The 27,596-nt window shown below is 46.9% G+C and overlaps 1 protein-coding gene and 1 long non-coding RNA gene across 5 annotated transcripts; one reads left to right on the forward strand and one right to left on the reverse strand.

Moving 5' to 3' along the window:
• Positions 1-689: 689 nt before the first annotated feature.
• On the forward strand, positions 690-17,482 carry LOC131809173 (uncharacterized). 3 transcript variants are annotated; one of them, XR_009345079.1, is made up of 6 exons: positions 690-819; positions 1,200-1,597; positions 10,411-10,601; positions 14,509-14,800; positions 16,693-16,749; positions 16,846-17,482. It is a non-coding gene; the product is annotated as an uncharacterized LOC131809173 (long non-coding RNA). The 3 variants fall into 3 exon arrangements; XR_009345077.1 differs by having other exon boundaries at positions 1,540-1,597; XR_009345078.1 differs by lacking the exon at positions 14,509-14,800 and having other exon boundaries at positions 1,540-1,597.
• CNR2 (cannabinoid receptor 2) lies at positions 4,282-27,596 on the reverse strand. Of its 2 annotated transcripts, XM_059135907.1 has the most exons (3): positions 27,210-27,594; positions 12,860-12,947; positions 4,282-5,894 (listed from the first exon to the last, which is right to left on the reverse strand). In XM_059135907.1, the coding sequence occupies exon 3, from the start codon at positions 5,847-5,849 to the stop codon at positions 4,767-4,769; it is 1,083 nt and encodes a 360-aa protein (XP_058991890.1). In that variant the 5' UTR covers positions 5,850-5,894; positions 12,860-12,947; positions 27,210-27,594; the 3' UTR covers positions 4,282-4,766. The 2 variants fall into 2 exon arrangements, with proteins under 2 accessions (XP_058991890.1, XP_058991891.1); XM_059135908.1 differs by lacking the exon at positions 12,860-12,947 and having other exon boundaries at positions 27,210-27,596.

Consider the following 27,596-nt stretch of genomic DNA (forward strand, 5'->3'; position numbering starts at 1 on the left):
GCCGTTCCTGCAGCGCCCCCTGGTGCTCAAACGGAGAAAGACACAAAGTGTCGTTGACCGCGCTCCGCGGGACGGACGAATGAATGCTGGGGAAGGGACATCACAGCCGGGTTCAGTCGTGAAAGTATGGGAGCCCCAGTGCGTGCCGAGCGCTGAGAGTAGTCCATTTTGGCATTGGGAGCCATAGGGGACTTCTTGAACTGTAGTAAAGAAGAGCAAGCCGGGAGGCAGGAATACCAGATGGGAAGGCATCGTGATAGCCCTAGCAGAAATATGGGGTGGAGGTATAGGGAGAGGAAGTATTACCAGGGAAGAGGAAGGAGAAAGGTGGGCACTGAATAAGGAAGAGCCTCTGTGATCATTTTGTCTGTCTTGTATTTATTGAGCTTGCTTTGGGGATTCTGAGGCAATACAGAGAGCTTAATGTCTTATTGGGAAAATAAGACCCTTTGGCTGCCCCCAAAGGAACGTTTTTCGAGTAAGCAGGGTGAGAAATTGAGAGCCGCAGGTCAAAGAAGTTCCCATGTCAACCTTCTCTGGTAGGGAGGTCACCGGTTGCTTTACAATTTGTATGCTGTGTGCTCAAACAGGTCATCAGGTGGGAAAGGTCTAATGACCCCACGTGGCACACAGTCAGTCCCCACCTATCAGTGAGAGAACTGCAGCATATCAGAGTTTGAAGGGACTTTGGAGATCGTGGATGCTATCCCTTTCCCTACTCTTCCCATTTTACAGAGGAGGAAACTGAGGCCCAGGGAGGGAACTGGAGTCGCCCAAGATCACACTGCTCATTTGAGCAGGGATAGGAGGAGAATCCAGGTATCCTGGTGGGGAATCTGTACCTCTGAACAAGCCGCTCCTCTCTCACACCCTGGGAGGGGCAGGGACCTGTGTTGACAGAACCAAGCACTTCCTCATTCCAGGAGCTGCAAGGAAACACAGTAGCTTTCGCTGATTGAACAGCTGTTTTATCTCTAGTGTTTTCTCTGCAAGATTATATTGAAATAGTGCCCAGAACAGTAAGCACTGACACCTCAAAAAACCAAACCAAGACAAAACCCATTTTGTTTGCACACATCTTCTCGTGATCAGAGTGAGTAATGGTCTTTGGTGTTAGAGAACTCATCATGGGGAGGATAAAATGGGACACTATGGCCTTCGCAGCTCCTTATTCTCATAACCAACATGTAAATCTGCAGGGACAAGCAAGAGACATGACGACAGAGTGGACAAAGCTGGAAGTTGGGAAACCTGCATTTCTAGCACTGGATACCATCTTGTTGGGTCGTCTTGGGCAAGTCTTGTCCACTGAATGGGCCCGTTCCATCATCCAAACAATGCGGGCAGCTCTCTCTTGCATCCAGGGCCCTCCTTCTCTGCTTGCTCTCCTCCTCCATAAACTAGTTCTTTACTTAGGGCAGAAATGAAGCGTGGATGTGAAAAGAGAGAGGTAGAAAGTGATGAAGTGCATTTAATTCAATGATTTTTTAAACTCTAGTTTTATTCCTTAAACATTAAATATTTACTGATTTATTCTAGGAACTTAAGCATTTTCTTTGCTAAAGGGAGAAAAGACCCCGCCAACGAATAAAGAAAGGTATGTCCAAACTTTTAAGGAGTCACAAGTTTACCTTAAAAACTCATGCCATGTCTTTGCCTTACAAAAAGATAGGTATCTGGATTAAAATGAAATTTGATGTTCCAAAGTGCTTTTCAGGAGCAGTTTTGTTCCACAGATGTTGACCAGCACTCTTAAGACTCTGTGCTTTTGGGCACCTGGGTGGCTTGTTTGGTTAAGTGTCTGCACTGGGCTCAGGTCATGATCCCTGGGTCCTGGGATGGAGTCCTGGGATCCAGTTCTGTAAGGGGCTCCATGCTTAGTGGGGAGTCTGCTTCTCCCTCTGCCTCTCCCCACTCCCCTGCCCACTTGTGCACAGGCTCTCTCTCTCTCTCTCTTGCTCTCAAAGAAAAAAAAAATCTTAAAAAAAAGACTATGCTGTTATGAAGAATAGCCAAATTATGGAAAGAGCCCAAGTGTCCCATTGACTGATGAATGGTTAAAGATGTGGGGAGGTGGAAATAAATATATATATAAATATAAATTTATAAATTTATATATAAATTTATATTTATATATATTTATATATTTATTTATATTTATATTATATATGTGTGCATATATATGTATATACATATATATTATGATTAGGGAACAAACAAGAAGAACATATGGGAAGAGGAAAAAAAGTGGGATGGAAGCAAACCATAAAAGATTCTTAACAAGAGAACAAACAGGGTTGACGGAGGGAAGGGGTTGGGTGAAGGGCTAAATGGGTGATAGATAAGTATTAAGGAGGGCACTCGTCACGTTGAACACTAGAATTAACTAGAATTTAAATAAAAATTTAGGGGAAAAAAAGGCTCTATGCTGGATTGTCCAGAGAACTGGGGACCAAGACTCGAACATGGAGGTCATCTCATGGGGGAAGACTAGCCAGTGACTGCCACTTAATACAGTCCATGATATGGACTGTAATCGAGGGGTTTACTTTGTTCTTGGGGGACTGTATTGAGTTGAATAATGTCCCCCCAGATTTCAGGTACACTCGGAACCAGTGAATGTTTCCTTATTTGGAAATAGTCCTTGTAGATGTAATTTGTTCAATTAGGATGAGGTCATACAGGATTAGAATGTGTCTTAATCCAAAGATTGACATCCTTGAAAGAAGACATCAAGAGATAAGGTGAAGAGAGGAGGGTCATATGAAGGCAGAGATTGAAGTTATGTTGCTACAAGCCAAAGAACTTCAGGAGCTGCCAAAGGTTGGAAGAAGCAAGGAAAGATACTCCCTTAAACCTTTGCAGGGAACATAGCCTTGGTGATGCCTTGATTTTGGACTTCTAGCTTCCAGAAGCTTCCATGAAAGAGTAAGTTTCTGTTGTTTAAAGCCACTTGGTGGAAAAAAATTCTTTTTAAGATTTTTATTTTTAAGTACTCCCTCCACCCAACGTGGGGCTCGAACTCACAACCATGAGATAAAAAATAACACATTCCACCAATTGAGGCAGCCAGGAACCCCCAAGAAATTGATACAGGACATAAAATGAAGTATATTGAGAAATAACATTAAGATTGCAGCAATCTGATGTTATAGAAATCGAGTATTATTCCTAATCAAGCAGAAATTGACTAAACTAGGCCAAGAGGTTAGTGGTAAAGGGCGGCAGGCTTTGGAAACTCCAGCTTTGGGTATGTATCAGCAGTGTGATCTCAGGCGAGTGATTTTTTTTTTTTAAAGATTTTATTTATTTATTTGACAGAGAGAGATCACAAGTAGGCAGAGAACTAGGCAGAGAGAGAAGGGGAAGCAGGCTCCCCACTGAGCAGAGAGCCCGATGCGGGGCTCGATCCCAGGACACTGAGATCATGACCTGAGCCGAAGGCAGCGGCCTAATCCACTGAGCCACCCAGGCGCCCCAGGCGAGTGATTTTTGCCTCTTAAATGTTTCCTTATCAAAAAAATATGAAGGTACCAAGACCCTCTTGTTCAGGTTATTCTGAAGACTAAGTAAAATACTTCATTTGAAAGCACTTATCCCAGTGTGTGGCACATAGTAAAGATTCAATAAAGACCAGCTGGCATTTATGACCAGAGCACATAGTAGGTCTACCGTACCTAAAGTTGCCTCAATTAATCCCTATCACATGACCTTGATGATTTCCTTCATTGTACCACCAGTAATTATCTTCTTTAGTGGCTGTCTTCCCACCAAAATGTAGAATGTAAACCCCATTAGACAGGGGGAGAACCTATCTAATTTATGGTGCACAACCAGGACTTAGCACAAAGGCTGGCATGTATTTGTGAGATGGGTGCATGAGTGAATGGACAGTGGGTACCTTGTCTTGCAAACAGACAATGGAACTGAACTGAGGGGCAACTGGGAACGATTTGGGGTTTTATAAAATCTTAGTGAATGCCTTCCTTTTTCTTGGAGTTAGACTGAGCCATTGCCTGCTTCCAGTGGAAGGACTTCAGAGGGGCCACAAAATTCTCTGAAAATTCTGTGTCAGCCAGTCCCAGCCTCCCTTGTATTTCCCAGGGACCTAGGAGGTCACAGTGGCTGTGAGTGGAGATTATCAGGGAGTCAAGTGGGGTCATTGCCCTAATAACAAGATTCCTTGAACTAGAGGCTTGTCAATTACCTATGAAAGAGGTAGGATCAACACCCTTGGTCCTCATTGTATCAAATTTTTTGGTCCTCAGTAGGAAAGGGTGACCAGAGAGTGGGGTCTTTTATAGCCTTAGAACCAAGGAAGTCCCAACAATCAAGCAAGAACAGGGTTGGCCAGCCATCCCATTTGACATCTTGAGATCCTGGGAAAATAATCCATTCATCTTTTCAGATGTCCTCTGAGTCCCTCATTGCTGAGCCTGAAGGCTCCATCTGGCTCCCGCGCTCTCTGGAGGATGCAAGCTCTAAGCCCTCTTGTTAGGGGAGGTTCTCCTAACCTGAACGTGCACTGAGCCTCCTCAAGCCTTTTGCCCACTTTGCCACTCCTCACAGGGCTTAGGTATTCAACAGTCTGCATGCAAACAGGTATGGCCAGGTTACCTGCCAGGGTCAATGCCATCAGTCATCAGCGAAAAGGGGTAAGTGTGCAAGCCTCTGGGGCCTGGATCAAGTAAGACAATAGAGTCAAGGCTGCTCCTCCAGGGAGTGAAATGACTCTGATTCAGCTTGTTTAAAACTGTGAAAACTCATCAGCATTCAGAGCAGTTTAGTCCTCTAGAATCAGACCACGGGGTGATTTTCACATCAGCCTCTGTCTCAGTGACTGAGGACCTTGGGACTTCTTTGTTTCCTTCAAGTCCGAGTCTCCTCAGATGTTTCCTCCAGTGGGCCAGCCAGTGGTGGGCAGAAGAGCGGATCTCCCCACTCCGCAGGGCATAGATGATGGGGTTGATCATGGAGTTGACAAGGCAGAGCAAGGAGAAGAAGGCAAAGACCTTCTTGACCTGGTCGCTTAGGGTGGTGGTCAGACTGTAGACCATGAGGGCCAGTACTGGGAGCCAGCATATGAAAAGCACGGCCAGCACCACCCCCAGGGTCTTGGCCAACCTCACATCAAGCCTCATTCGCACCATTCCTGGCATCTGCCTGTCCTGGTGTTCAGCCAAGCTGGCTACATGCTGATGGGCTTTCCAGAGGACATGCCCATATGTGTAGATGATGCCAGAGAAGAGGAAAGCAATGAACAGGAGCCAGCCCAGCAGATAGTCATTGGGGATCAGGGGGAATAGCTCAGAGCAGGGACTGGGGCAGCAAGTCCATCCCATAAGGGGCAGGTAGGAGACCAATGCTGAGAGGACCCACATGATGCCCAAGGTTGCCAGTGCCCTCCCACGGGTGAGTAGGATTTTGTATGTAGGTGGATGGCACAGACAGAGGTAGCGGTCAATGGCAGTCAGTAGTAGACTGCCCACAGAGGCTGTGAAGTTCATAGTCACGCTGCCAATCTTCAGTAGGAAGACAGCCTTGGAATCCATGTCATGGAAGACATGGAACTCCACAAAGTTGCAAGCAAAGATCACACTGGCAAGGAAGTCAGCCACCGCCAAGCTGCTGATGAACAGGTATGAGGGCTTCCTGCGGAGCCGGTGGGAGGACAGGATCAGGCAGAGCACAGCCAGGTTCTCCAGGGCACTTAGCAGGGCAAGAGAGGTGCACAGCACGGCAACAGCTATCCTTTGGGAACTGTTCAGGACCATGTACTCTTTCATGGGGTCTAAATCCAAGCCATCCTTACAGCCATTGGCTGCCTCCATCACCCAGCGTCTCTCCATGAGGTGGGTCCCTTGGCTCCTGCTGGGCTTGTCAAGAAGCCTTTGCTGTAGTACAATGAGAAGAAGAAAGGAGTCTTTTTCAATCAGGCAATAATGACTTCACACAGTCAATATAGCTCTAGACCAACCCTTTACCTGTGTTGAGGAATCACATCTTGAAATAGCAATTTACATTTTGTTCCTTTATATTTTGCCCTCTTTCCATTCTACTGGGTCACTAGATCTGTACCGGTTGCCTTAGGAAAGGTATGTGGGAATTCAAGATGCAGAAGTGGCCTGTGAGGTTTTCAGTCTTTTGTTTCCAAAAAGACCAATCCTGAGACTTCCCTTTAAAAGAGAAATCTTCAAGGGCCAATAACTAAGAGATCAAAACCAAGAAAAAAAGGAATCCAGAATACTAAGATGGAGGGGATTTTTCCATTGGTTTTCTGTTCTGTTTTTGTTTATTTGTTTGTTTGTCTGTTTTGGTAAGTAAGATGCTGAGGTTTTAACAACAAAGACAAAACTTTGTCGTCACATCAGCAGCGTTGCCAGATAAAATATAAGAATCCAGATAAACCTGAATGTCAGATAATTAATCTTTTTTTTTATAAGTATGTTTTAAATATTGAGAAACACCAAACCAGAGCACCCAAATATTACATGGGACATCATTAGATACTATTAGAAAGCAAACTTGAAATTTCTCCAGAGGAATATACCTTCTAGCCAGGGTACATGAGTTTCCCACATGAAGGGACCCATGGGATTTGAACTCCCAATGTAAAATAACAAAATATGTAAGGACATGTGAATAAGAGTTCTCAGGAATGTCAGTAGAATGAGACTTTCAAGGACTTCAGTCATTCTTGGGAATACGATTAATATAATTAAACCGTAAGGAATCAAAACCATGAGTACATAATGGAAGACTGCCTAGGCAGATTGAAAAAGAATCAAGTAGAATATCTGGAATTCTGGAAGTGAAAAACAAAGTCTTTGAAATAAGAACCCTTAAAGGTAGGTGAAAGAACAGAACAGATTAGTTGGAAAGCATTGATCCCGAAGGTAGATCTGGACATTTCTGAAAATGCAGCACAAAGAGACAAAGAGATGGGGCAGATGAAAGAGAGGCTAAGGACTGAATGAAAAGTCCTAGAATATATCTAACTGGAGTTTCAGAAGGGAAGAATAGAAGTGGGGGTGGGCATTGCGGAGGTCATAGAAGGGGCTGTGGAGAGTGGAGAATTGTCCAGAATTCTCCTTATCCTCCTCAGATGCAGAAATCACAGTGCACTACAAGCAGAATTTATTAATTTATTTACTTATATGTTTATATATTTATGACTTTCATTTATTTATTTGAGAGACAGCGAGAGAGAAAGCATGAGAGAGTACAAGCAGGGAGAGGGAGAAGCAGGCTGCGTATGCAGCAGGGAGCCTGATGTTGGGCTCCATCCCAGGACCAGGGACCACGACCTGAGCTGAAGGCAGCCCCTTAACTGGCTGAGCCACCCAGGTGCTCCTATTATTTATTTTCTTAAAAAGTTTTTATTTACTTGAGAGAGAGAGAGAACATAAGCTGGGGAGAAGGGCAGAGAGAGAGAGAGGAAGAAGCAGGCTCTCTGCTAAGCAGGGAGCTTGTCCCACGGTTTGATCCCATGACAAGATGGGATCAAGATTTTACTCAGATCATGACCTGAGTAAAAGGCAGATGCTAACTAACTGAGCCACCTAGGCGCCCCTACAAGCAGGATTTTAAAAACAAATTAATTCCATATTCACATATATCATCATAAAACTTCAGAACACGAAAGACAAAGAGAAAAAATTAAAAGCAATCAGAAAGGACACAATAGTAGCAAGTGAATTATAATGAAACTTAAATGCAGATTTTCCAATAACAACAAAAGCCAGAAGAAAGGAGGGGGGGCGCTAAACTCTAACTCAAACTAAAGAAATAAAGTCAAGTTGTCCATGAACAGACGCTTCCTGAAGAAACATCTAAAAGGTATGCCATCAGCAGAAGGAAATTCTTCACAGAGGGAAGAACAGAGACGCAAGAAGGAATTGTGAACAGATATGTTTCTAAATGTATGAGCAAATGAAAACAAATGTCTGTATAAAGCAGTAAGAATAGGGGCGCCTGGGTGGCTCAGTGGGTTAAAGCCTCTGCCTTCAGCTCAGGTCATGATTTCAGGGTCCTGGGATGGAACCCTGCATGGGACCGACTCTGCTCAGCAGGGAGCCTGCTTCCCCCCGCCCCCGCCCTGTCTACTTGTGATCTCTGTCAAATAAATAAATAAAATTTTAAGAAAAGCAATAATAATAATGCTAATGATTGATTTGGAGGTCATAAAAACAAAATGGAAGTAAAATTGTGAATCACAGTAATATAAGCCAAGAAAAAGATGGAGTTGAAGCTTTATTTAGACTATTTAGGCTTTTAAAAATCAAGCATTGAATTCCTGAGTATAAAATCAGCCAGCCACTCCTCACAACCCCGGTACAGCAGCTCTTTCTGCCAATGGGTCCTGTCCCTGTGCTTTAATAAACCACCATTTTCCACCAAAAAGAAAAAAAAAAAAGCAAGCATCATCTCTTACCTGCTGGTTGACTTTGATAGTTTACTAACTGGGCTCCATGCTTTTAACCAGACCCATCTTTAATCTAATTTCGACACAGCAGCAGGAGTGATCCCTTTAAAATACTTCAGATCATGCAACTTCTCTGTTCGAAACCTTGCACAGGGACCATTCCATTCAGTGCAAAAGCCAAACAAGGTGCTTACAGTGGCCTAGAAGGCTTTAAGTGTTCTGGCCCCATTACCTCTCTGATCTCCCTCATGTCATGCTTTGCTTGGTCAACCAGCTTTAGCCACACTGGCTGCCTGATGGGTCCAACCCCCTGTCACAGGGCCTTTGCACTGGCTGTTCCCTCTGCCTGAGCCCTCTTTCTCTAGATATATGCTTGACTCAGGCTCTCACTTTTTTCAAGTCTTGGCTCAAGTTTTACCTTTTCAATGACAGCTTTCCTACCACTCTAATACAGTAACTCACCTTATCCTTCTGCTCTTCTGGTCTCCCTAACTCTGCTCTGTCCCCACCCCCCCCCCCATATCACTTACCATCTTTTTTTTTTTTTTTAATTTAAATTTTAATTTTCTTAAAGATTTTATTTATTCATTCGATAGAGATTACAAGTAGACAGAGAGGCAGGCAGAGAGAGAGGAGGAAGCAGGCTCCCCGAGGAGCAGAGAACCCAATGCGGGGCTCAATCCCAGGACCCTGGGATCATGACCTGAGCTGAAGGCAGAGGCTTTAACCCACTGAGCCACCCAGGCGCCCCCACTTACCATCTTCTAACATATACCCTACATCACTTACCTATTTATTTTGTTTTATTGTTCATTGTCTGTTTGTTCCACTAGAATTTAAATTCTGTGAGGTCAAGGAACTATTTTGTCCACTGATACAAGGTCTTTGAGTAGTATCTAATACATAATAGGTACTCAATAAATACTTGTAGGCTTGAGATGAAATGAGATTGAATAGCAACTGATTCTAGCATTCTTTTCTCAGAAGCTGATCAATTAAGCAGACAACATACTAATTAATAGAATGTATAAGATTTGAATATGCAATTAACAACCTGGATTAAATAGTCCTATATGGAACTCAACACCCAATAACTGGAGAATACACATTGACTTCAAGTAAAGGTGGACATTTATCAAAACTGACTGAGTCTTGGGTGAAAAGTAGATTTCAACAAATTTAAAATAATCTGTAACATATAAATCATGTACTCTAACCACAGTGCAATTTGTTAAAAAATCAAGAACTTAGGGGCACCTGGGTGGCTCAGTGGGTTAAACCTCTGCCTTCGGCTCAAGTCATGGTCTCAGGGTCCTGGGATGGAGCCCTGCATTAGGCTCGCTGCTCAGCAGGGAGTCTGCTTCTCCCTCTCCCTCTGCCTGCCTCTCTGCCTACTTGTGATCTCTCTCTCTCTCTGTCAAAAAACAAAATCTTTTTTTTTAAAAATCAAGAACTTAAACATATAACTAACAAACTTCATAAGTACGAAGCATTAAAAATAGACTCCTGAGTAATTCTTGAGTCAAAGAATCTGAAAGGGAATTAGGAAATACTTAGAATTGTAACATTAAAACCTGTGGGCTCTATCTGCGCAGCACCAAAAAGGAAATGTATAGCCCTTTGTGCTCATATTAGAGAAGAAAAAAGACAAATGTCCTAAACATCACAAAATTAGAAAAAGAACAACTGTAAATACAAAGAAGGCAGAAGACAGAAATCATAAGACCAGAAATTAATGACATAGGAAAGCAAAGGAGACTAGAAAAAACTGGAAAGACTGAAGCCAGTTTTTTGAAAAGATAATAAAACAGGCAAACCTCACATTAGATTTCTGAAGAAAAAAAGAGAACCCAGACAGAAGAATAAAGACATGAACAAGAAATGGTCGATGATCCTTTGAAAAGATATCTACCCTCAGTAGCAACCACAGAAATGCAAGTTTCCCTCATACCAGACTGGTAAAAAATTCAACCTTTCTATGACAGAGTGTTGAAGAAGGCGCGGACCAACGAGGACTTCCAGCGCCTCCAGGGGAGGGGGGCAAGTTGGCACAACCACTTTGGAGAGCAACTCTGCGAAATCTGGTCTGGTCCATGTGACTGGGCACTTGGATGCATCAGCTCCTGGGAATGTGCTCCTGAGGGACCCTGACACGTGTGACCGATGACACAGGACTGTAAGAGTATACATTTCCTTCTCTTGTTCCTTATTTATTTATTTAATAATGTGGCAACTAGGAAATTGTAAACGACAGGTATTTCCTTCATGTCTTTAGGGGAATAGCGCTAGCCCAAGCCAAGGTGGTGTACTGCTCCTGGAGAGCCAGGGCAGGGCACCCTGCTCAGCAGCCATTGCCGGAAGCCCCTCCTGGCTCCCCTACTCCCCAAGATCCTCTGCCATTTCCCAGATTGTTCTACTTTCTTGCACCTTTGCCCACACCTTCCCACTAAGGTTCCTTTCTCTTTCTTTACCCTACTTCAGAACTCATCTTTCAACCCGTAAAGATTTCCCTGATGCCCTGTCACACAGGAAGCTCGCAGCCCTACTCTGCTTTAGTTTGTAACCAGTTCCGCACTAGGCTTTTCTCCAACCAGATTAATAACGGAACTAACCAACGTTTGTATGGAATTTAAATTCTACAGAATAATTTCCACAGCCACAATCTAATATAATCCGTATAACTTTATAATATAAAACGTATGGGTATTGGAGTGCCTGGCTGGTTCAGTCAGTATAGCCTGTGACTCGATCTCAGGGTTGGAAGTTCGAGCCCCACAGGGGACATGGAGCTCAAAAATAAAGGGTGCCTGCGTGGTTTAGTCCGTTAAGCAGCAGATTCTTGACTTCAGCTCAGGTCATGATCTTAGGGTCCTAGGATCTAGCTCCAGGTCGGGCTTCTTACTCAGCACAGTCTGCTTGAGATTCTCTTGCTCCTTCTCTCTCTGCCTCTCCCCGCCCTGAGTCATGTTCTCTCTCTCCAAATAAATAAAATAAAATAAAAATTATGGGTATTGTTATTTCACAGAGACATTAAACCACTTGGCAGAGGCCCCACAGCTTGTCAAGGTCAGAGACTGGGTCTCCATTATTTCTGGGTCTTCAGTGCATTGTACATGCCTACACACAGTGGGTGCTCAAAAACTCCCTATGGAATGAACCCATTTGGATGGAAAGGGGCTGCCTCAAATGGAGTGGGCCCCAAGTAGGAGTGTATGGAGAGCAGCACATCCTGTACCTTGAAATTCCAGCCTGGCTGCATTGTTCAAGATACCAAATGCCTCGGGTTTCCCATTTCTCATCTGTAAGATGGGTTTTGTGAGGGTTTAAGTAAGTTAATACGATACCTGTGCTTATTATTATTATTCCGAGCATCTTCAAATGAGGATAATTCATCTACTGTCTGTGGTTGTTAAGAATAACATGCCTGACACATCTGAAGAGCTCAATAAATGGCAGCCCTTATTATAATCCCGTATTTTAAAATTTAAAAAAAAAGGGGCACCTGGGTGGCTCAGTGGGTTAAAGCCTCTGCCTTCAGCTCAGGTCATGATCCCAGGGTCTGGAGATGGAGCCCTCCAGACCTCTGCTCTGCGGGGAGCCTGCTTCCCACCCCCCAACCCCGCCGCCTACTTGTGATCTCTGTCTTTCAAATAAATAAATAAAATCTTAAAAAAAAGATTATATTGATTTATTTGGCCGAGAGATCGAGAGAGTGAGCATACAAGCAGGGGGAACAGTAGAGGGAGAAGGAGAAGCAGGCTTCCCCCTGAGCAGGGAGCCCAATGTTGGGCTTGATCCCAGGTCCCTGGGATCATGACCCGAACTGAAGGCAAATACTTAACTGACTGAGCCACCCAGGTGCCCCTGTTTTTAAAAATTTTAAGAGAGCAGAACAATTTTTACAATTGATGGAACCCCTGTTCCTAAGTCAGGTAAAATCTGTGTTCATATCACCTTTGCCCTCTCTTCAAGGCAGTCTGAAGAGGAGATCAAAAACCTCTCATCTAATTCAGCTCCATCATTTCAGCATTGAGAAAACAGTCCAGGGGTAGGGATGTAATGTCCTGAGCTCACCCAACCAAAGGGCAGCGGAGCTGGAACTAGATTTCATATCCCAAATCACAAGACGAGACCCTTGGTCTGGAGGCGCAGAGATGACCCTGTGCACAGAAGCTGTGAAGGGGCATTTGCCTGGGACAGAGAGCAGGTGCTCAGTGTTGCCAGAACCACACCAGAGCTGAGACAGGAAACGGTGCCAGCTTCGTTCTCGGCACTGGTCACGAATGAGTGACAGTGCAAGGCTTTCTCAGTTCCCATGTCCCCACCCTGCCACTTTGGGAAGCTTCCTCCCTGCACCCTACTGCCCCAGCCAAACTCCCCCGTCCCCGTATTTCCCTTAGGAAACAGTCCCCCTCTCATCAGAGAATGGCTTACCCCACGCAGAGTCCAGCCTAGAAGAGCGAGGCCGGTGTGGTGGCTGCCGGCATGCTGAGCTTCACCCAGGTCTGGTCTGGCCACTGACCTGTGGTATCGTCCAAATTAGATAAGGGCAGGAAACGCAGGCCTTTGGATGGGGGGGGCCTAACAAGACAACATCCGACTGCAACAGGATGCGGAGAGCAACAGGAAACCCAGCTCCCTGCCTGGTTCCCCTGTGGGCAGATAGAAAAACCTTCTGGAATCAGAGTGTCTGACTCCTAGACGGGCCTCCTCCCCAGGGCAAGGACCGGCATCTGAGTGCCCAGCACGGAGGGAGACTCTGCAGGGCCACTAGTTCCACCCGCTGCCATGGCTGGTCATGTGACTCTGGGCAAGTCCCTTCAACTTTCTGAGCCCCTTTTCTCTCATATGAAATGACAAGGACAATACCTGTCCCAGTCTCTTTGGAAAAAGCTGTTGGCGGATGGCTTCTACCGAGGCTTTTTCACTGGGTCCACTGTGATGGGGTCTCCATCCTTTCCAAGCATGTGTAAGACTTTACACCTGTGCATTTGTCAGGGGAAAGCGTTCATGTTTTTTACCCCATGTCCGGGGAGTTCCAAATAGTAAGAAGGACGGAGGCAGACAAAACCATTTCGTGACTGACTCTGTACAAAAGGACAATTGAAAGAGAACCGATCCACCAACCAAGTGCCACCCCGCCTTAGAACAAGCCAAAGCCTCAGAACTACCTGACAAGCTTTGGTCAGATAGCATGTTGGTGCTCGGCAGCTAAGCCGCAGCCTGTAGCCTGCTTGGGCTGAGTGGGTGGGAAGAGAACCTTCAGGTGAGGGGGTGGTGGTGGGAAGGTGCAGGGAGTTGCCCCTGGGGGGTTTTTCCACCTGAACTGAAAGTACGAAGTGAAAATGAATGCCATGGTAACAACTGCCCCCTTGTTCCTAGCGTTTAAAGCCAGGGACAACCTGTGAGGTGAAAAGAACGTGACTCTCTGACTGTGGTCACTACACCTACAGTGAAAAGCTGAGATTAGAGGCCAAGAGCCAGCATTTTTCTCTCTGACTGGGAGTGGGGGATGGGGTGGGTGGGTGCCGTCCTGGGGTCCAGTTCCTGTTCTGCTACTGAGCGTCTTTGGATAGCTCCTTTCTCCTTTTTGGGTCTTTCTTTTTTCATCTTTCTTTCTTCCTTTCTTCTTCCTTTCTCTCACTCTTTTTTTTTTTTTAAATTTTATTTATTTATTTGACAGAGAGAGAGATCACAAGTAGGCAGTAGGCAGAGAGGCAGGCAGAGAGAGAGGAGGAAGCAGGCTCCCCGCTGAGCAGAGAACCCGATGCGGGGGCTCGATCCAAGGCCCCTGGGATCATGACCTGAGCCGAAGGCAGAGGCTTAAGCCACTGAGCCACCCAGGCGCCCCTCTTTCATTCTTTTTAAAAAAAGATTTTATTTATTTATTTGGCACAGAGAGAGATCACAAGCAAGGGGAGATCACAGCTGTAGGAAGGGACTCATGGGGGCTTCCTTCCACATTCCTTCTCCCAGTTCCCCTTGGTGTTTGACAGCACTTGGCTGCAGGTTGTAAGGAAGTTCTCTGGAGTTTCGGGCTGTAGGCTATTGTCCTTTGCCCAAATCTTATCTATTTTTTTCAGGTCCTAAATCAAGGCCACCTTCTCCAGGAAGCCTTCTCTGATTTCTCCCAGTCCCTCCAGGTGGATCAAACTCATTGAGTCCTGCTGCATGGATCACTGTCTACCTTCTATTCTTTGTAAAAATCTGTTTGACCTGCAGAGGCAGAGGGAAAGGGAGAGGCAGGTTCCCTGCTGAACAGGGAGCTCTACCTGGGGCTCTATCCTAGGACCCTGGAATCATGACCTGAGCTGAAAGCAGTTGCTTACCTGACTGAACCACCCAGGCGCCCCTCTTTTCTCATCTTTAAAGCAGGTGGGTAGACTGGGTGATTTTTTAAGTCTCCTCCGGGATATTCACCACATCGAATCCCAGTGTTGCAGGTTTTGCAACCAGACCTCTCTGGATTGGAATTCAGCTCTCTACTTTATGGGCTGTGTGACATTGGGCAAGTTACTTCATCTTTTTGGGCCTCTGTCTCATTCATTTGTAAACGGGAGAAATACCACCCTTATCACATTGTTGTGCAGATTAAGTAACAGGAGTTTACTAAACTTGGGGCACTGTGCCTGGCTCCCAGCACATGTCCAGTGAAAGGCAGGAAGTGACTTCATTGAGTTAGTTTATAGGATTTTACAGGATTCTGTGCTTCAGTCTTGTCTGACCCACATCTGAGAGCTGAGGCAGATGAAAATCTCTCTGTTTATTCTCAGCTGACACTTTGCCATCACGCTTTAAAAAAGCCATCACGTTTTTTAAAAACTTATTTGGAGGGGCCTGGCTGGCTCAGATGAAACAGCGTGTTACTCTTGATCTTGGGGTAGTGAGTTTGAACCCCACATCAGGTGTAGAAATTACTTAAATAAATAAAACTTAAAAAAAATAAAAAATAAAAATCTGTTTGACCTGCATGACCTTCTGGACCTGCTTCCCAGCAGGCTGGGCTCTTGTGCTGTGTCCAGCTGTAGGAAGGGACTCATGCGGGCTTCCTTCCACATTCCTTCTCCCAGTTCCCCTTGGTGTTTGACAGCACTTGGCTGCAGGTTGTAAGGAAGTTCTCTGGAGTTTCGGGCTGTAGGCTATTGTCCTTTGCCCAAATCTTATCTATGTTTTTCAGGTCCTAAATCAAGGCCACCTTCTCCAGGAAGTCTTCTCTGATTTCTCCCAGTCCCTCCAGGTGGATCAAACTCATTGAGTCCTGCTGCATGGATCACTGTCTACCTTCTATTCTTTGTATCAATAATATATGTCTCATCTTGTTTCCTGGACTGTGAGCTTCTAGATTTGAGAGTAGAATCTGGGCGAGAGAGTGATGACATCTTTGTATTCTAGTTCCCCTCACACTGAAACAAAATTCTTTTAATGACAGGTTCCAAGCTAATCTAAGCAGCCCTTATGGAGATGGAAGTCAGCCCTGAGAAGGGAGACAATTAGATGGCCCTTGAGCCTCTACTCTCTCTTCCCAAATCATGACAGACATTGCCCAGTCCCTCATCCCGAGCCTCACCATGAGCTCCTCACCATAGCACTGCTTGCCCAGGGAACCAGATTTCTGGAAAGACTGGAAACCACAAACAGCAGGTCAAAAGCAGAAAGTGAATCGAAAGACTAGCAACTGTCCTTGCTCTTGACCTTGTACTCTTGACCTTGTAAATAGACAACTATGGTAGTCATCCGAGGGGTGGGGGAACAGCATGTGGGTGAAGGAACCTAAAATCCCTTCTGCGGTGTAAGTCCAGGAGAAGTTTATTGATGCAAGGCAAAATGTGGAAATTGTCCTAGGGGAGAGAAGCAAAGGGCTGCCCAGACCGATTGATTGAGTGATTGATTTCTAAGATTTGTATTTATTTGACAGAGAGAGAGAGCAAGCAAGCACAAGCAGGGGAGCAGCAGAGGGAATGGGAGAGGCACACTCTTCCCTGAGCAGGGACCCAGATGCGGGGCTCAATCCCAGGACCCTGAGATCATGACCTGAGCTGAAGGCAGATGCTTAACAACTGAGCCACACAGGCACCCCCAAGGCTGATTTCTTTAGTACTTTCTCTTTGGATTTCCAGCACTGGAGCACAGGGCCTGGCATAAAGCAGGCACTTAGATATTTTAAAATCAACTTATTTAATAAATGAATGAATGAATGAATGAACAAATGTAAGCTGGGGAAAAAAGCAGTCTTCTTCAGAAAGACTCTGTGTTTTCTTTTCCCTCAGCTGCCAGGAAGCTCAGAACTAAATCCGATGTAAACCTGCAGTCCTGAGTCATTCAAGGTTGGTTCCTGATTCATTTCTTCTTCTTCTTCTTCTTTTTTAAAAGTGGTTTCTAATGTTTTGCTTTTATTTCCACTGCCCTAATTCATAATATAGGCCACCTCCAGTCCTTTAAGGAAAGAATTTGTAATTTATAGAATTGGCACAAAGGATCATCATTAAGGCCATTCTTAAATATCTAGTGGTTGGCAAAGAAACTCATGCCCCATGTGTGGAGCTAGAAGATTCCATCCCAAGTCGGCTGTCCATCCACCATTCACCATTCCCATCCAGGAGTCTGTGGGGCCACCGCCTGCTGTCTCGACACTCATTCTCCCTGGACCTTCCTTCCTCATCTATCTGTATCAGCTCCAGCCTCTCTCCTGGGAGGAATTAAGCTAAATGGTGCCTGAGGCCTCTTTCCACTGCAGCAAAGATTAAGGGCCAAGGTTTTGGAATGAAACATTGCTGGCTTCACATCCCAGCCCTGTGTGTGGGCTGTGTGACCTGGGGGGCCAGTTTCTCAAATTCTCTGAGCCTCAGTTTCTTCATCTGTGGCTGGGGACATGATTACTACCTGCATTGTTGATGTGCAGATTACATAATGATTTAAAACAATTAAGCAATCGCGTGGGTTTCTGAGTGAGCTGTAGTGTGTTTGTGTGTGACACGGTGGAAAGAAAAGGGTCCCAGGTTAGGAATGGGACGCTCAGGGTTGGAGCCTGGCTCTGACACCAGATGGTTCTAGGGCGTAGTCACTTTCTCTCCCTCTGCCCTGCACTGCCGTCTGCAAAGAGGATCAGGGCATAACGATGATGAGGCGTGGCACTGGACCAGCACTTTCTGCACATTATCTCATTCAAACCTCCAAACAACCCTGCAAAGCTGGTATAATTATTTTCCATATTTTACAGATGAGGAAATTGGGGCCCAGAGATTTAAGAAATTTGCTGGGGGCCCCAGGAACCCGCAGTCTTGTTCATGCCTCTGAAGCCCCAGAGCATGAAAGCCCTGTTATTTTACATTCTTTAATTCTTCGTAATCAACTAACTGATCTGAAATCTCCCCACAGGACAGTTTGGTTGAGTCTTTTCAAATATCTTTTTCCTTTTTTCAGCTACCTTATACTCCAGCAACGTACCTTTTAAGGAATGAACTACTAATGCCCATATCGTATTTGACAGTTTGCATAATTTTCCCCACTGTTATCTGAGGCAGGTAGCATTTCTTGAGCAAACAAGTTCAGAGAAGCCATGTCACCCAAAATTTACAGCAAGTGACGGGCAGAACTAGGACTTGAGCCCTTGTGCTTTGACAAAGTCAGGTTCGTAATGGGACAGGAGCTAATGCAGGACCCTGCCGAGGGTGATGGTTCTAACAACAGACACAGGCCATCTTTGGTCTTTAGCCCCAGGGGCAATTTGCATCATTTCTCTTTCTGGCTTTTTCCTCTATTGACCAATTTCATTCAGTAATGCCTCCCTGGCTACATTAGTGGGTCTAAATTTTAGTCTTATCCCCACCAACCTGGTGGAGTCCTCATCTCCTCACCTCCAAGGATTTGCCAGTGAGGCTCTTGGGCTTTGGAGTTAGACAGACCTGACTTCCAGTCCTGGCACCACCAAACGTTAGCTCTATGCCCTCAGATGAAGTCACTACTTTATTCACTTGTTTTCCTCATCTGTAAAATGGGAGTAAACAAACAGCGCACTCTTCATTGGTGGTGGTGAGGCACAAGAATTAATTGAGATAGCATCATGCTTAATACGGTGCCTGAAACACAGTGAGCCCTCCACTGATGGCAGATTATATATATATATATATATATATATATATATATATATATATATGTAAAATATACAGTAGCCAGACAATATATATAAAATACGTATGCATATTACAGCTTTCTTCTGACTTCCGCAAGTTCTTTGCTAACTGGCACTGAATGAGAGTGACTATGGCTTCTCTGTCATGCCCTTGGGCTGGTGAAGGGGGTCAAGGAGAAAGGCTGAGAGTCATGAAGGGGGATGGGACAGTGTTAGGAGAACAGAGGGAAAAGATCATGTTTCCATTCAGGATGTTTGGCGTTGAGTGAACGGGAATGAAAGGGGGAGTGCCGGGGGAGTCTGACGGATTATTAACCAGGCTGGGAAAAGGAAGTCAGCACCTGTCAGCCTGCAGTCCAGACAAGAGCCCTGGGCCAAGGAGACAGGTTCCAGTCTGGGATGGAACTGAAGGCTGGGTAACCTCAGGCGAAACGGCTCCTCTTCTCTGTCTGCTCATCTGCATCACCATTGGGTTTTTGATTATACCTCAAAGGGTCCTTCCAGCTTGGAAGCTGTGCAATTAACCCCAAGGGATGCGGTGGAGGCCGGGTGTGTGTGTGGGGGGGTCATTCGGTTGCAGACGAGCTGGCGTGAGAAAGCCTGCTCCGGAAAGCCTGGAGCAGCGGTTCTCAAACTCTGCCATCTCAGCACCCCTTTATCCTCCTAAAAGTTACCCAGATTCTAAAGGGCTCTCATTGAGGTAGGTTCCATCTTTTACTATGTACTGTATTAGAAGATAAAATTGAAAACTTAAAAAATGTATTGAAGATACCTATTACACGCTAATAGGGATAACATATTTCTCATGAGAATGTCTTTGGGGGAAACCTCTTAACGGTCTGGGCAGTTGAGGATTTTCATCTCTGCTTCTGCGTTCAGCCCATGGCCATATGTCACTATGGTTAAAGTAGGTGAAGAAAATGAATTCGTCACTGTCCTGTCATACTTCCTTTGTGGCGGGCACTCTAAGAGGTATTTTACCCACAAAGTCTCCTTTATCTTGTAAATTGCACTTTTGGATAGATTGTCTCATCCACTCCCCGGACGTTTTTTCTAAGAGGAAGAGGTGGGTAGGAGGGGCAAAGGGGTGGGGTGGAGGGAGAGAATCCCAAGCAGGCTCCATTTCCAGCACAGAGCCTGACACAGGGCTTAATCTCGTGACCCTGCGATCATGACCTGAGCCAAAATCAAGAGCCAGACGCTGAACCCACTGAGCTACCCAGGCACTGCTTTCCCTGTTTTAAGATGAGAAGCTGAGGCTTAGCTAGATGGATTTAGCCAAGGTGGCGCAGCTTGCAGGTGGCAGAGTCAGAACTCAGTTTTAGGCCATGATGCTGGTGGCCGGCCTGGAGGGAGGGGCATCTTTCCCATTCTTTGGGCAACAATCTCTTCCCTCTCCTTTTCCTCCTTTCCTCCCTGGACTGTTTGCTCCAGCCAGGGCCGCCAGCGCCTCTGTTAGCTGCCAGGATCTCAGCGCCAAGAGAGCAGGTGTTCGTTGTCTGTTTCGGTCACTACTGTGTCTCAAGTGCCTGGCACCCAGCCTGGCACATGGTAGCTACTCGGTAAATATTTGCCGAATGAATTGGTTGAAGGACTTCTTGCCGATACTTGTGAAAATCCTGAAGGAGGGTGACTTTCTTCAAGATTTCCAAAGGAGACACAATGGATCTCTTTACTCGGGGAAAGAAGGCCGACGGAGTGTGTATCAGCAAGAAGGGCATCTCAGGCTTAGCATTTCGGAAGTGATTCCCAAAGGCTCAATGGCGAGAGGACTTAGGACAAACCTTTCGGAGCCTCACCTACCCTGCTGTAAACGGGGGAGGGTAGGATCGTGGGCGACTGCACCTTAATACACGCCACTTGCTGTGTGCCAAGCATGGCTTTGCCTGTGATCTTGGCTAATCCTCACAAGAAGCAAGGGAAGGCAGTGCTATTATCCTTGCCACTGTTTTGCAGACAAGGCGACCAACGCACATAGAGACGAAGTGACTTGCCTGAGGTCCTACAGAAGGGCAGAGCCCAATTTGAACCCACGCTCAGACCTGTAATCATCAGACCTTCTGCTCCCGGTTGCTCAGCTGGCTTCTGCAGCCTTCTCCTGGGGACCTCTATCCTTTCTGGGGGGCTCCTTGAAATTCCGTGAGTAGCATAAGGTCCCCTGCTTCCTGCCTCACCAGATCCCAGGGTTCAGAGGGTCTCAGGATGGGCTGTCTGGTGACGTGTGTCTTAGTTCTGTCCCAACAGGGAGCTCCCCTGTGATTCAGGGCTCCCATTCTCTGCCCTTCTCCTTCATCTTTATAATAGGAATTAAAAGGCCTCTACCTCTCTTTCAAAGAAAACCTGCTACAGAAAAGTTTGAAGGCTCAGTCACTGTAAAGTCTAAATGACTGATCACAGCGCGTGGATCTCCGTGACCCTGAGGGTGGCCGGCTACGTGTGAAAGCTTGGTTATCCGTCATTGGGAAGGGTGTGGTGTGTGTGTGTGTGTGTTTAAAGATATTATTTATTTATTTGGGAGAGAGAGAAAGAGAGTGCAAGTGGGAGGTGAGGTGGGGGCAGAGAGAGAGGGAGAAGCAGACTCCCCACCGAGCAGAGAGCCCAGTGCAGGGCTGGATCCCAGAACCCTGAGTTCAGCACCTGAGCCAAAGGCAGACACTTAACTGACTAAGCCACCCAGGCACCCCAGTTAGGGAACATTGTTAAAATCATACCTGGAGATGGCTGGTCACCCCTTCTGACCATGAAGTGCTCTTTGTAGGGCAAACAAGACCTTAAAACCATGATGACGAGAACTTTTTATGGGGCTTCTCTATACAGCAGAGAGTAGGCTATATTCCCGAGTGGCGGACACTGGGAATCATGAGCCATTCCCCCAGCCTCCTTGACTTCTTCCTGGCTCCCCGGATCCTAAAGGGCAGGGTCCCTACCCTAACTTTGATTCTGGTTCTTTCTAGTTGCCGCAGTGGGGTTTGCGATTCGGACTGGTTCTCCCAGCAGGTAGGAGTGGTGACAGAGCAGGCCAGTTCTTGAAACAGCAGTGAGCATGACAGTAATAGGAAGTAACACTGAGTGAGCGCTTGTTGTATACCGTGTGCTGGACACCGTTCTGTGCACTTGACATATTAACTCATATATTCTGCATGACAAGCCAACCAGGGCACTGGAAGTAGTCCCATTTTATAATTGAGGAAACTGGGACCTGCGAGGGGGCTGATGCACAGGCTTGAGGCCACTGACGTCTGGGTGGTGACAGAGTGGCTAGAGGTCACAGAGAAGCTGAATGCAGGCTGATGAATGAATTAAATCTGGAGTGGGCCATCAGGCCATGGAGAGATGGGGAGAAGCCGGAGACGGGCCAGACCTCGGGGGAGGTGATGTTCACACGCACTCCGCCTACCCCTTTGTGATAGAGCGAATAATGTGCACATGCGTATTTGCTTGCTTTGGGGCCTGGGGTGGTGAAGAGGAAGGCCTGTTCTCATTTCTGGCCTGGAATTTGGGATCAGACCCAGTGTACTGATTCCCTTGGTACATAACGTGCAAGAAGACCTGGGTTTCCATCTCCTGCTTCCGTAAAGGGAGGTGATAAACAGATAAGGATCAATGGAGGCTAAGAAGGAAACTTACAGGGGCACCTGGGTGGCTCAGTCAGTTCAGTGTCTGACTTCGGCTCAGGTCATGATCTGAGGGTCCTGGGATCAAACCCGGTGTCCGGCTCTGTGCTCAGTGTGGAGTTTGCTTCTCCCTCTCCCCCAGCCTCTCCCTTGCTCATTCGCTCTCTCTGTGTCAAATAAATAAATAAAATCTAAAAAAAAAAAAAAAAAAAGAGGAGGAATATATAGACAGAGGTTTAAAAGGCAGCCCCAAGTCATAGCTGTGAGTTCTGCTGCTGCCTCTCTTATTAGATCTGTGGTCTCTTGGGCAAATGGCCTCACCTCCCGGAGCCTCAGTGTCCTCATCTGTAAAAAGGGGATAATGAAAGTTTCTCCACTCAGGGCCGTTGTGAGGAGTAAATGGAGAAGGCGGCACATTGCAGATGCGTAGCACAGTGCCTCGCTGGCACTCAGTCTACCCTCAGTAAATGTTAACCATTATGTCTCTTGTCTATGTGCTGGGCTCTCTGAGGATCGTACCCCAAACAGAAAGAGTAAAATAAAATAGAATGAGGGGGTCAGACTGGAATGTGTCTAGTCTCTTGTGACTCAGGAACTGTTTCACAGTAATATATCATGTTAGAAACCCCAATGGGAATTAGTTGGGCCATTTATTTTTATTTTTATTTTATTTTTATTTTATTTGTCAGAGAGAGAGAGGGAGAGCATGAACACAGGCAGACAGAATGGCAGGCAGAGGCAGAGGGAGAAGCAGACTCCCCGCCGAGCAAGGAGCCCGATGTGGGACTCGATCCGAGGACGCTGGGATCACGACCTGAGCCGAAGGCAGCTGCTTAACCAACTGAGCCACCCAGGTGTCCCAGTTGGGCCATTTCTTGATTTTGTATGGCCCGTGAAGAAGGAAGTGATTTTAAGTCAAATGTACTATTTTCAATAAGAGAATCGGTTCAAAATTTTCCCTCGCATTTATTTTAAACCATTTATAATACATGTATGATCTGTGAAGAGCAATTCTGACTTCTCTTCACTTTCCAAGGGGCACCTGTTTTTGGTCTCTGTACACTCAGGATGGAAGAGATGGCCTGGTGGGTGAACACATTTTGAAGTGATGTTTTATTGGGGGACCAAATGGACATTAAAGTAGGCTGAGATATAACAGGAGAAGGGAAATCATTTTCGGGACTGGAGGGTTTGAATTCTGACATGTGACACTTAGACAGCTGATTTGGACCTTTTTAGAAGAATCTTAAGCAAGAGAAAATAGATCTCGGGTCCCTGTTGGCAAGCATCTCCCTGCATGTCCCCTGCAAGTGGAGATCGCCTTTAGGCCTGACACAGGCGAAGACAGAGCACATGTTATTTTCTCTTTCTCTTTTTAAAAAGATTTTATTTATTTATTTGACAGACAGAGATCACAAGTAGGCAGAGAGGCAGGCAGAGAGAGAGAGAGAGAGAGAGATGGGGAAGCAGGCTCCCCGCTGAGCAGAGAGCCTGATGCGGGACTTGATTCCAGGACCCGGAGATCATGACCTGAGCCGAAGGCAGAGGCTTAACCCACTGAGCCACGCAGGCGCCCTTCTCTTTTTAACACTTTTCAGAATTTCGGGATGTGCAGTAATTTCCCTGGTAAGCTATATAAGAAATGTGATCAGATAAACACAATTTAAGGCTTGAGGTAAATTTGCAGGGAAGAGATCAACTTTCTTCTCCTTATTTCCTTGTGTTTCTGACATCAGAGTTCCTTTTGCATCATGTCTTTAATCTGGTTCATTAAGGGTGTAAATTAAATAATAAATGATGAAGAAAAAGATCAACCTAAAACTGTATATCAATGGCCAAATGATAAACATCCTGGTTGGAAGAAATTAGATCATCATTTGTTTGATCACTGCTAACTTCTGCTTTTGATTCTTCTGTTTATCTTAAGAAGCTCTCACACTGAGAAAAATACCTTTTAAGTAGCAAAATAATTACTCACTAATTTTTTAAAAAAATGGAACCAAGCTCCATGACCTTCTAATGGTGTGAACCTTCTGGAACACCTCCCTTCCTGTTAGGCAAAGCTGGTGGAAAATAATGAAAACACAGATCTGGGTTTGCGGCTTGTCTCTGCCATTTACCTGCTGTGACTGAGCGTTGGTGATCTCATCTGCCAAGTGGGTACCATTAAGATAGGACTCATGTGAAGTCTTGGAGAAGGTGATCTCATCTGCCAAGTGGGTACCATTAAGATAGGACTCATGTGAAGTCTTGGAGAAGGTCCGTGAAATACCTTGCATCCCCTCCCGGTTTTCAGCAGGCTCCGTCCCCTGCTTTTAGCTCCGTCAGATACCCCCAGGACCCAGACAGATCCACGAAGAGTGTGGATCTGCTGTCTAGCAGAGGCAACACCGTGAACGCAGCTGTGGTTCTCAGAGGAACTTTGGGGTGGCCCCAACCCCCCAGGGAGAGAAGAGCAGAGGGGAGAGGGGAGTTGTGGTGGGAGGGGCTTCCTCTGATTCACTATGTGAGTAGAAGACTGAGGGGCTCCCCTGTAGGGATAGGAGCGGGTGGGGGAGGAGATTAGAGGCAGCAAAGCCCACAGGACATCTGACCCAACCCATTTCTGCCCAGAGGTCTCACCAACATGCTTCCAGTTTGGATGGGATCCCAGCAACCTTCTTTCCCACACTTGGCCCTAATGACTCTTGGGGGGGATCCTGCCCTTCTGGTCTACCCCACTGATCTGTCCTTTTCTTTCCTTGACCTTTGGGGGTCTTCACTGCATGGGGGTGGGGCAGGACACACCCCATGCTCTGTGGACCCCCTCTCTCCCGAGGAAATGGAGGGAACAGGGAATAATGGGTCTTAAATTCTTTTCTGAGCTTAGCTGGAAGGGGGCTGATGGTTCCTCGGGGCTGCGATGGACCACAGCACTTTCAAGGAGCTCTCCGTAGCAGGGTCCCTTGCTGGTTCTTATGGCAATAGAGCCGGTATTGTGTTCAGACAGCCCGGGGCTTGACTCCTGGCTTTGCCATTTACCACCAGCTATATGACCTTAGGCAAGGTCTCAATCCTGCGTGAGCTTCAGTTTCTCACCTCTCAGATGTGGGTGCTGACGGTGCAGCTCTCTTAGGGCTGCTGTGAGCGCCGGGCAAGAGAAGGCAGCAGAGCTAACAGAGCTACCGCACGTAGTGAACACTTTGAGGCAGGATGGTAATGTTGGGCTTCATTTTTGGAGCTGGAGAAACTACAGGTTAGAAAGATGACGTGAGGGGCACCTGGGTGGCTCAGTCAGTTAAGTGTCTGTCTTCGGCTCAGGTCAAGATCCCGGGGTCCTGCGATCGAGTCCTCCATCTGGCTCCCTGCTCAGCAGGGGAGTGTGCTTCTCCCTCTGCTTCTCACCTCATTTGTGCTCTCTCTCTCTCAAATAAATAAAATCTTTAAAAAAAATAGGGGGGGGGTGATGCGGCTCATCTCAGGCCACCTGACCTATCAGTGAGGAGGACTTGGGTACAACTGCTGGTCTCCCTTCAAAAAGCAGCCTCGGTGTCTCCCAGCCAAGGGACATTTTACAAGGGTTGAGGTAGAAAGCAGAAACTGTGTGAAGAGATCCCTTTTTTCTGTTCTTTGTGAAAGCCCGAGTTCAGTGAGAAAGTGAAGCTGGGGTCCCAGGTGGGTGGGGAGAAGACCCTCTATCTGTGATCCAAAGCCAAGGACACAGGAGAGGTGGTCCCCGGGTCCCGGGTCCCTTGAGTTTTCACATCCTGGGCTCTGCTGTCTTAGGGAGATCGTGGGGCCTCTGGGTGAAGTTACTGGGTGGTAACCCAATCCAAGGCACAGTGGTTTCAAGTTGTGGCAAAGAATCTGGACTCCAGGCACATGAGGGAAGTGGACAGGCTGGACTTCAGGGATCCAACCCCTTTGGACAACAGGCATCCATCATAGGAGAAGCCAGGGCAGCATGAAGACCAGGTGCCGCCCTTGTTCCGTGCTCTGTATGAGGCCCTAGGATTCGGTGGGCAATGCTGGCAAGGGAGAGAAGCTAACTACACACTGAGACCCCTTTTCTGACCAGTCTGGTAGAGTGAGAGCTCTTGAGTCCTACTGAATGTGCTTTAATGAGAAAGACTCAAAGAACATTCCGTGTACATCTGAGAGCTCAGGGTAAGAGTAACAGGTGCAACAAAGATGGGGAGGGAAGGCAGGAGACACACTGGAGGGCTCTGCTCAGCTGAGCCGTGCTACCATTTTGCCCACCTTAGCCACCTGCTCTCAACCCACCAAAAGATGACGTGGTTCTTTGGTAGAAATTGATGCTAGGGCCAGCGTCGTTGGGGTCCTGCCTCTCAGGGTCTGCCCCAATTCCTTTTGTGCCCCTTCTCTGCCTCAGTCCTGGGCTTTGTGTCTTCAAGGTGTCTACCTGCCACCCATTCGAGGGAAAAACAGCCTGCAGCCCCCTCCTCCTTGGCTCTGCTCCCCAGGAGCAGCAGATGGTGTGACGATCCGAATTGCCACCTTCAAGCCATTTGCTAATCCCGGGGTTCTCAGCCAGTATCACCACAGCCAGCCCTCCCCACAGGCCCATGAGTGCTGGTCTTGGGCCCTTGCTCTCTCAGAAGAGCAAGCTGAGTGGGAAGGAGGGGGGCGGATTTTCCTGAGGCCGTGGAGTTACCAGCGCCGAGAGTCACTTGGGTGCTGGCTTGCTACAGACCCTTGGCCTCCCCGGGGTCTAGTGTGGCGCTAACACACTCTTGAGCCGCCCCGGTCAGGCTGTCAGCGTAGAGGTGACTACCTCCTTCTGTGAGTGCTGATTCGTGGTCCTGTCCAAGGGTGAGGACCGCACAGCCCCGAGCCTTCCTGTGAGTGGTCCTCACACACCTTAGGAGTCCTCCCCATAGGGGATCAGTTTCCCGCCCCTGGACAGACCACCCCCACGCCCCCAGCTTCTGACATCCCTGGGGAGAAGGGGTAAAGGAGGAACACAGGTTTCACAAAACACACAGGTTCTCTGAAATGAGGAAGAGGCCCCCAAATAAAACAACAACAGAAAGTTACTCACTGTGGTCTGTGGCTGAGTTTCCAGGCCCCGCCGGGCACTGAGGAGTCCTGGTGGTGGTGTGTCTGGGAGCTGCCCTGGGTCCCAGTCAGAGCTCCTGTTCTCAGCCACCCAAGTTGGCTTTCTCTCGCGTTTACTCTTTCTCACAGATGAGTGAGCATGAGGAGGTCTGGCCTTCCGTCCTCGTCACCACTTCCCCTCTGGGTCCCCGGTGCCACAGCTTTTTTGTCCCTGTAATTGAGCTATTTCTCACAAGGAACCCTGGTCAGGGTGGGGCATAGGTATAGGCCCTGGAGTCCTCTAATCCAACGTAGCTGTTAGGACCTTGAGCAATTCACTCAATCTTCCTAAACCTTAGTTTCTTCTTCTGCAAAATGGAGGTACGGCATC

Source organism: Mustela lutreola, chromosome 10 (assembly GCF_030435805.1).
Source record: "Mustela lutreola isolate mMusLut2 chromosome 10, mMusLut2.pri, whole genome shotgun sequence".
Lineage (NCBI taxonomy): Eukaryota > Metazoa > Chordata > Mammalia > Carnivora > Mustelidae > Mustela > Mustela lutreola.

Coding starts and splice junctions, on each gene's coding strand:
- CNR2 (XM_059135908.1), bottom strand. CDS start 5,849: ATGGAGAGACGCTGGGTGATGGAGGCAGCCAATGGCTGTAAGGATGGC.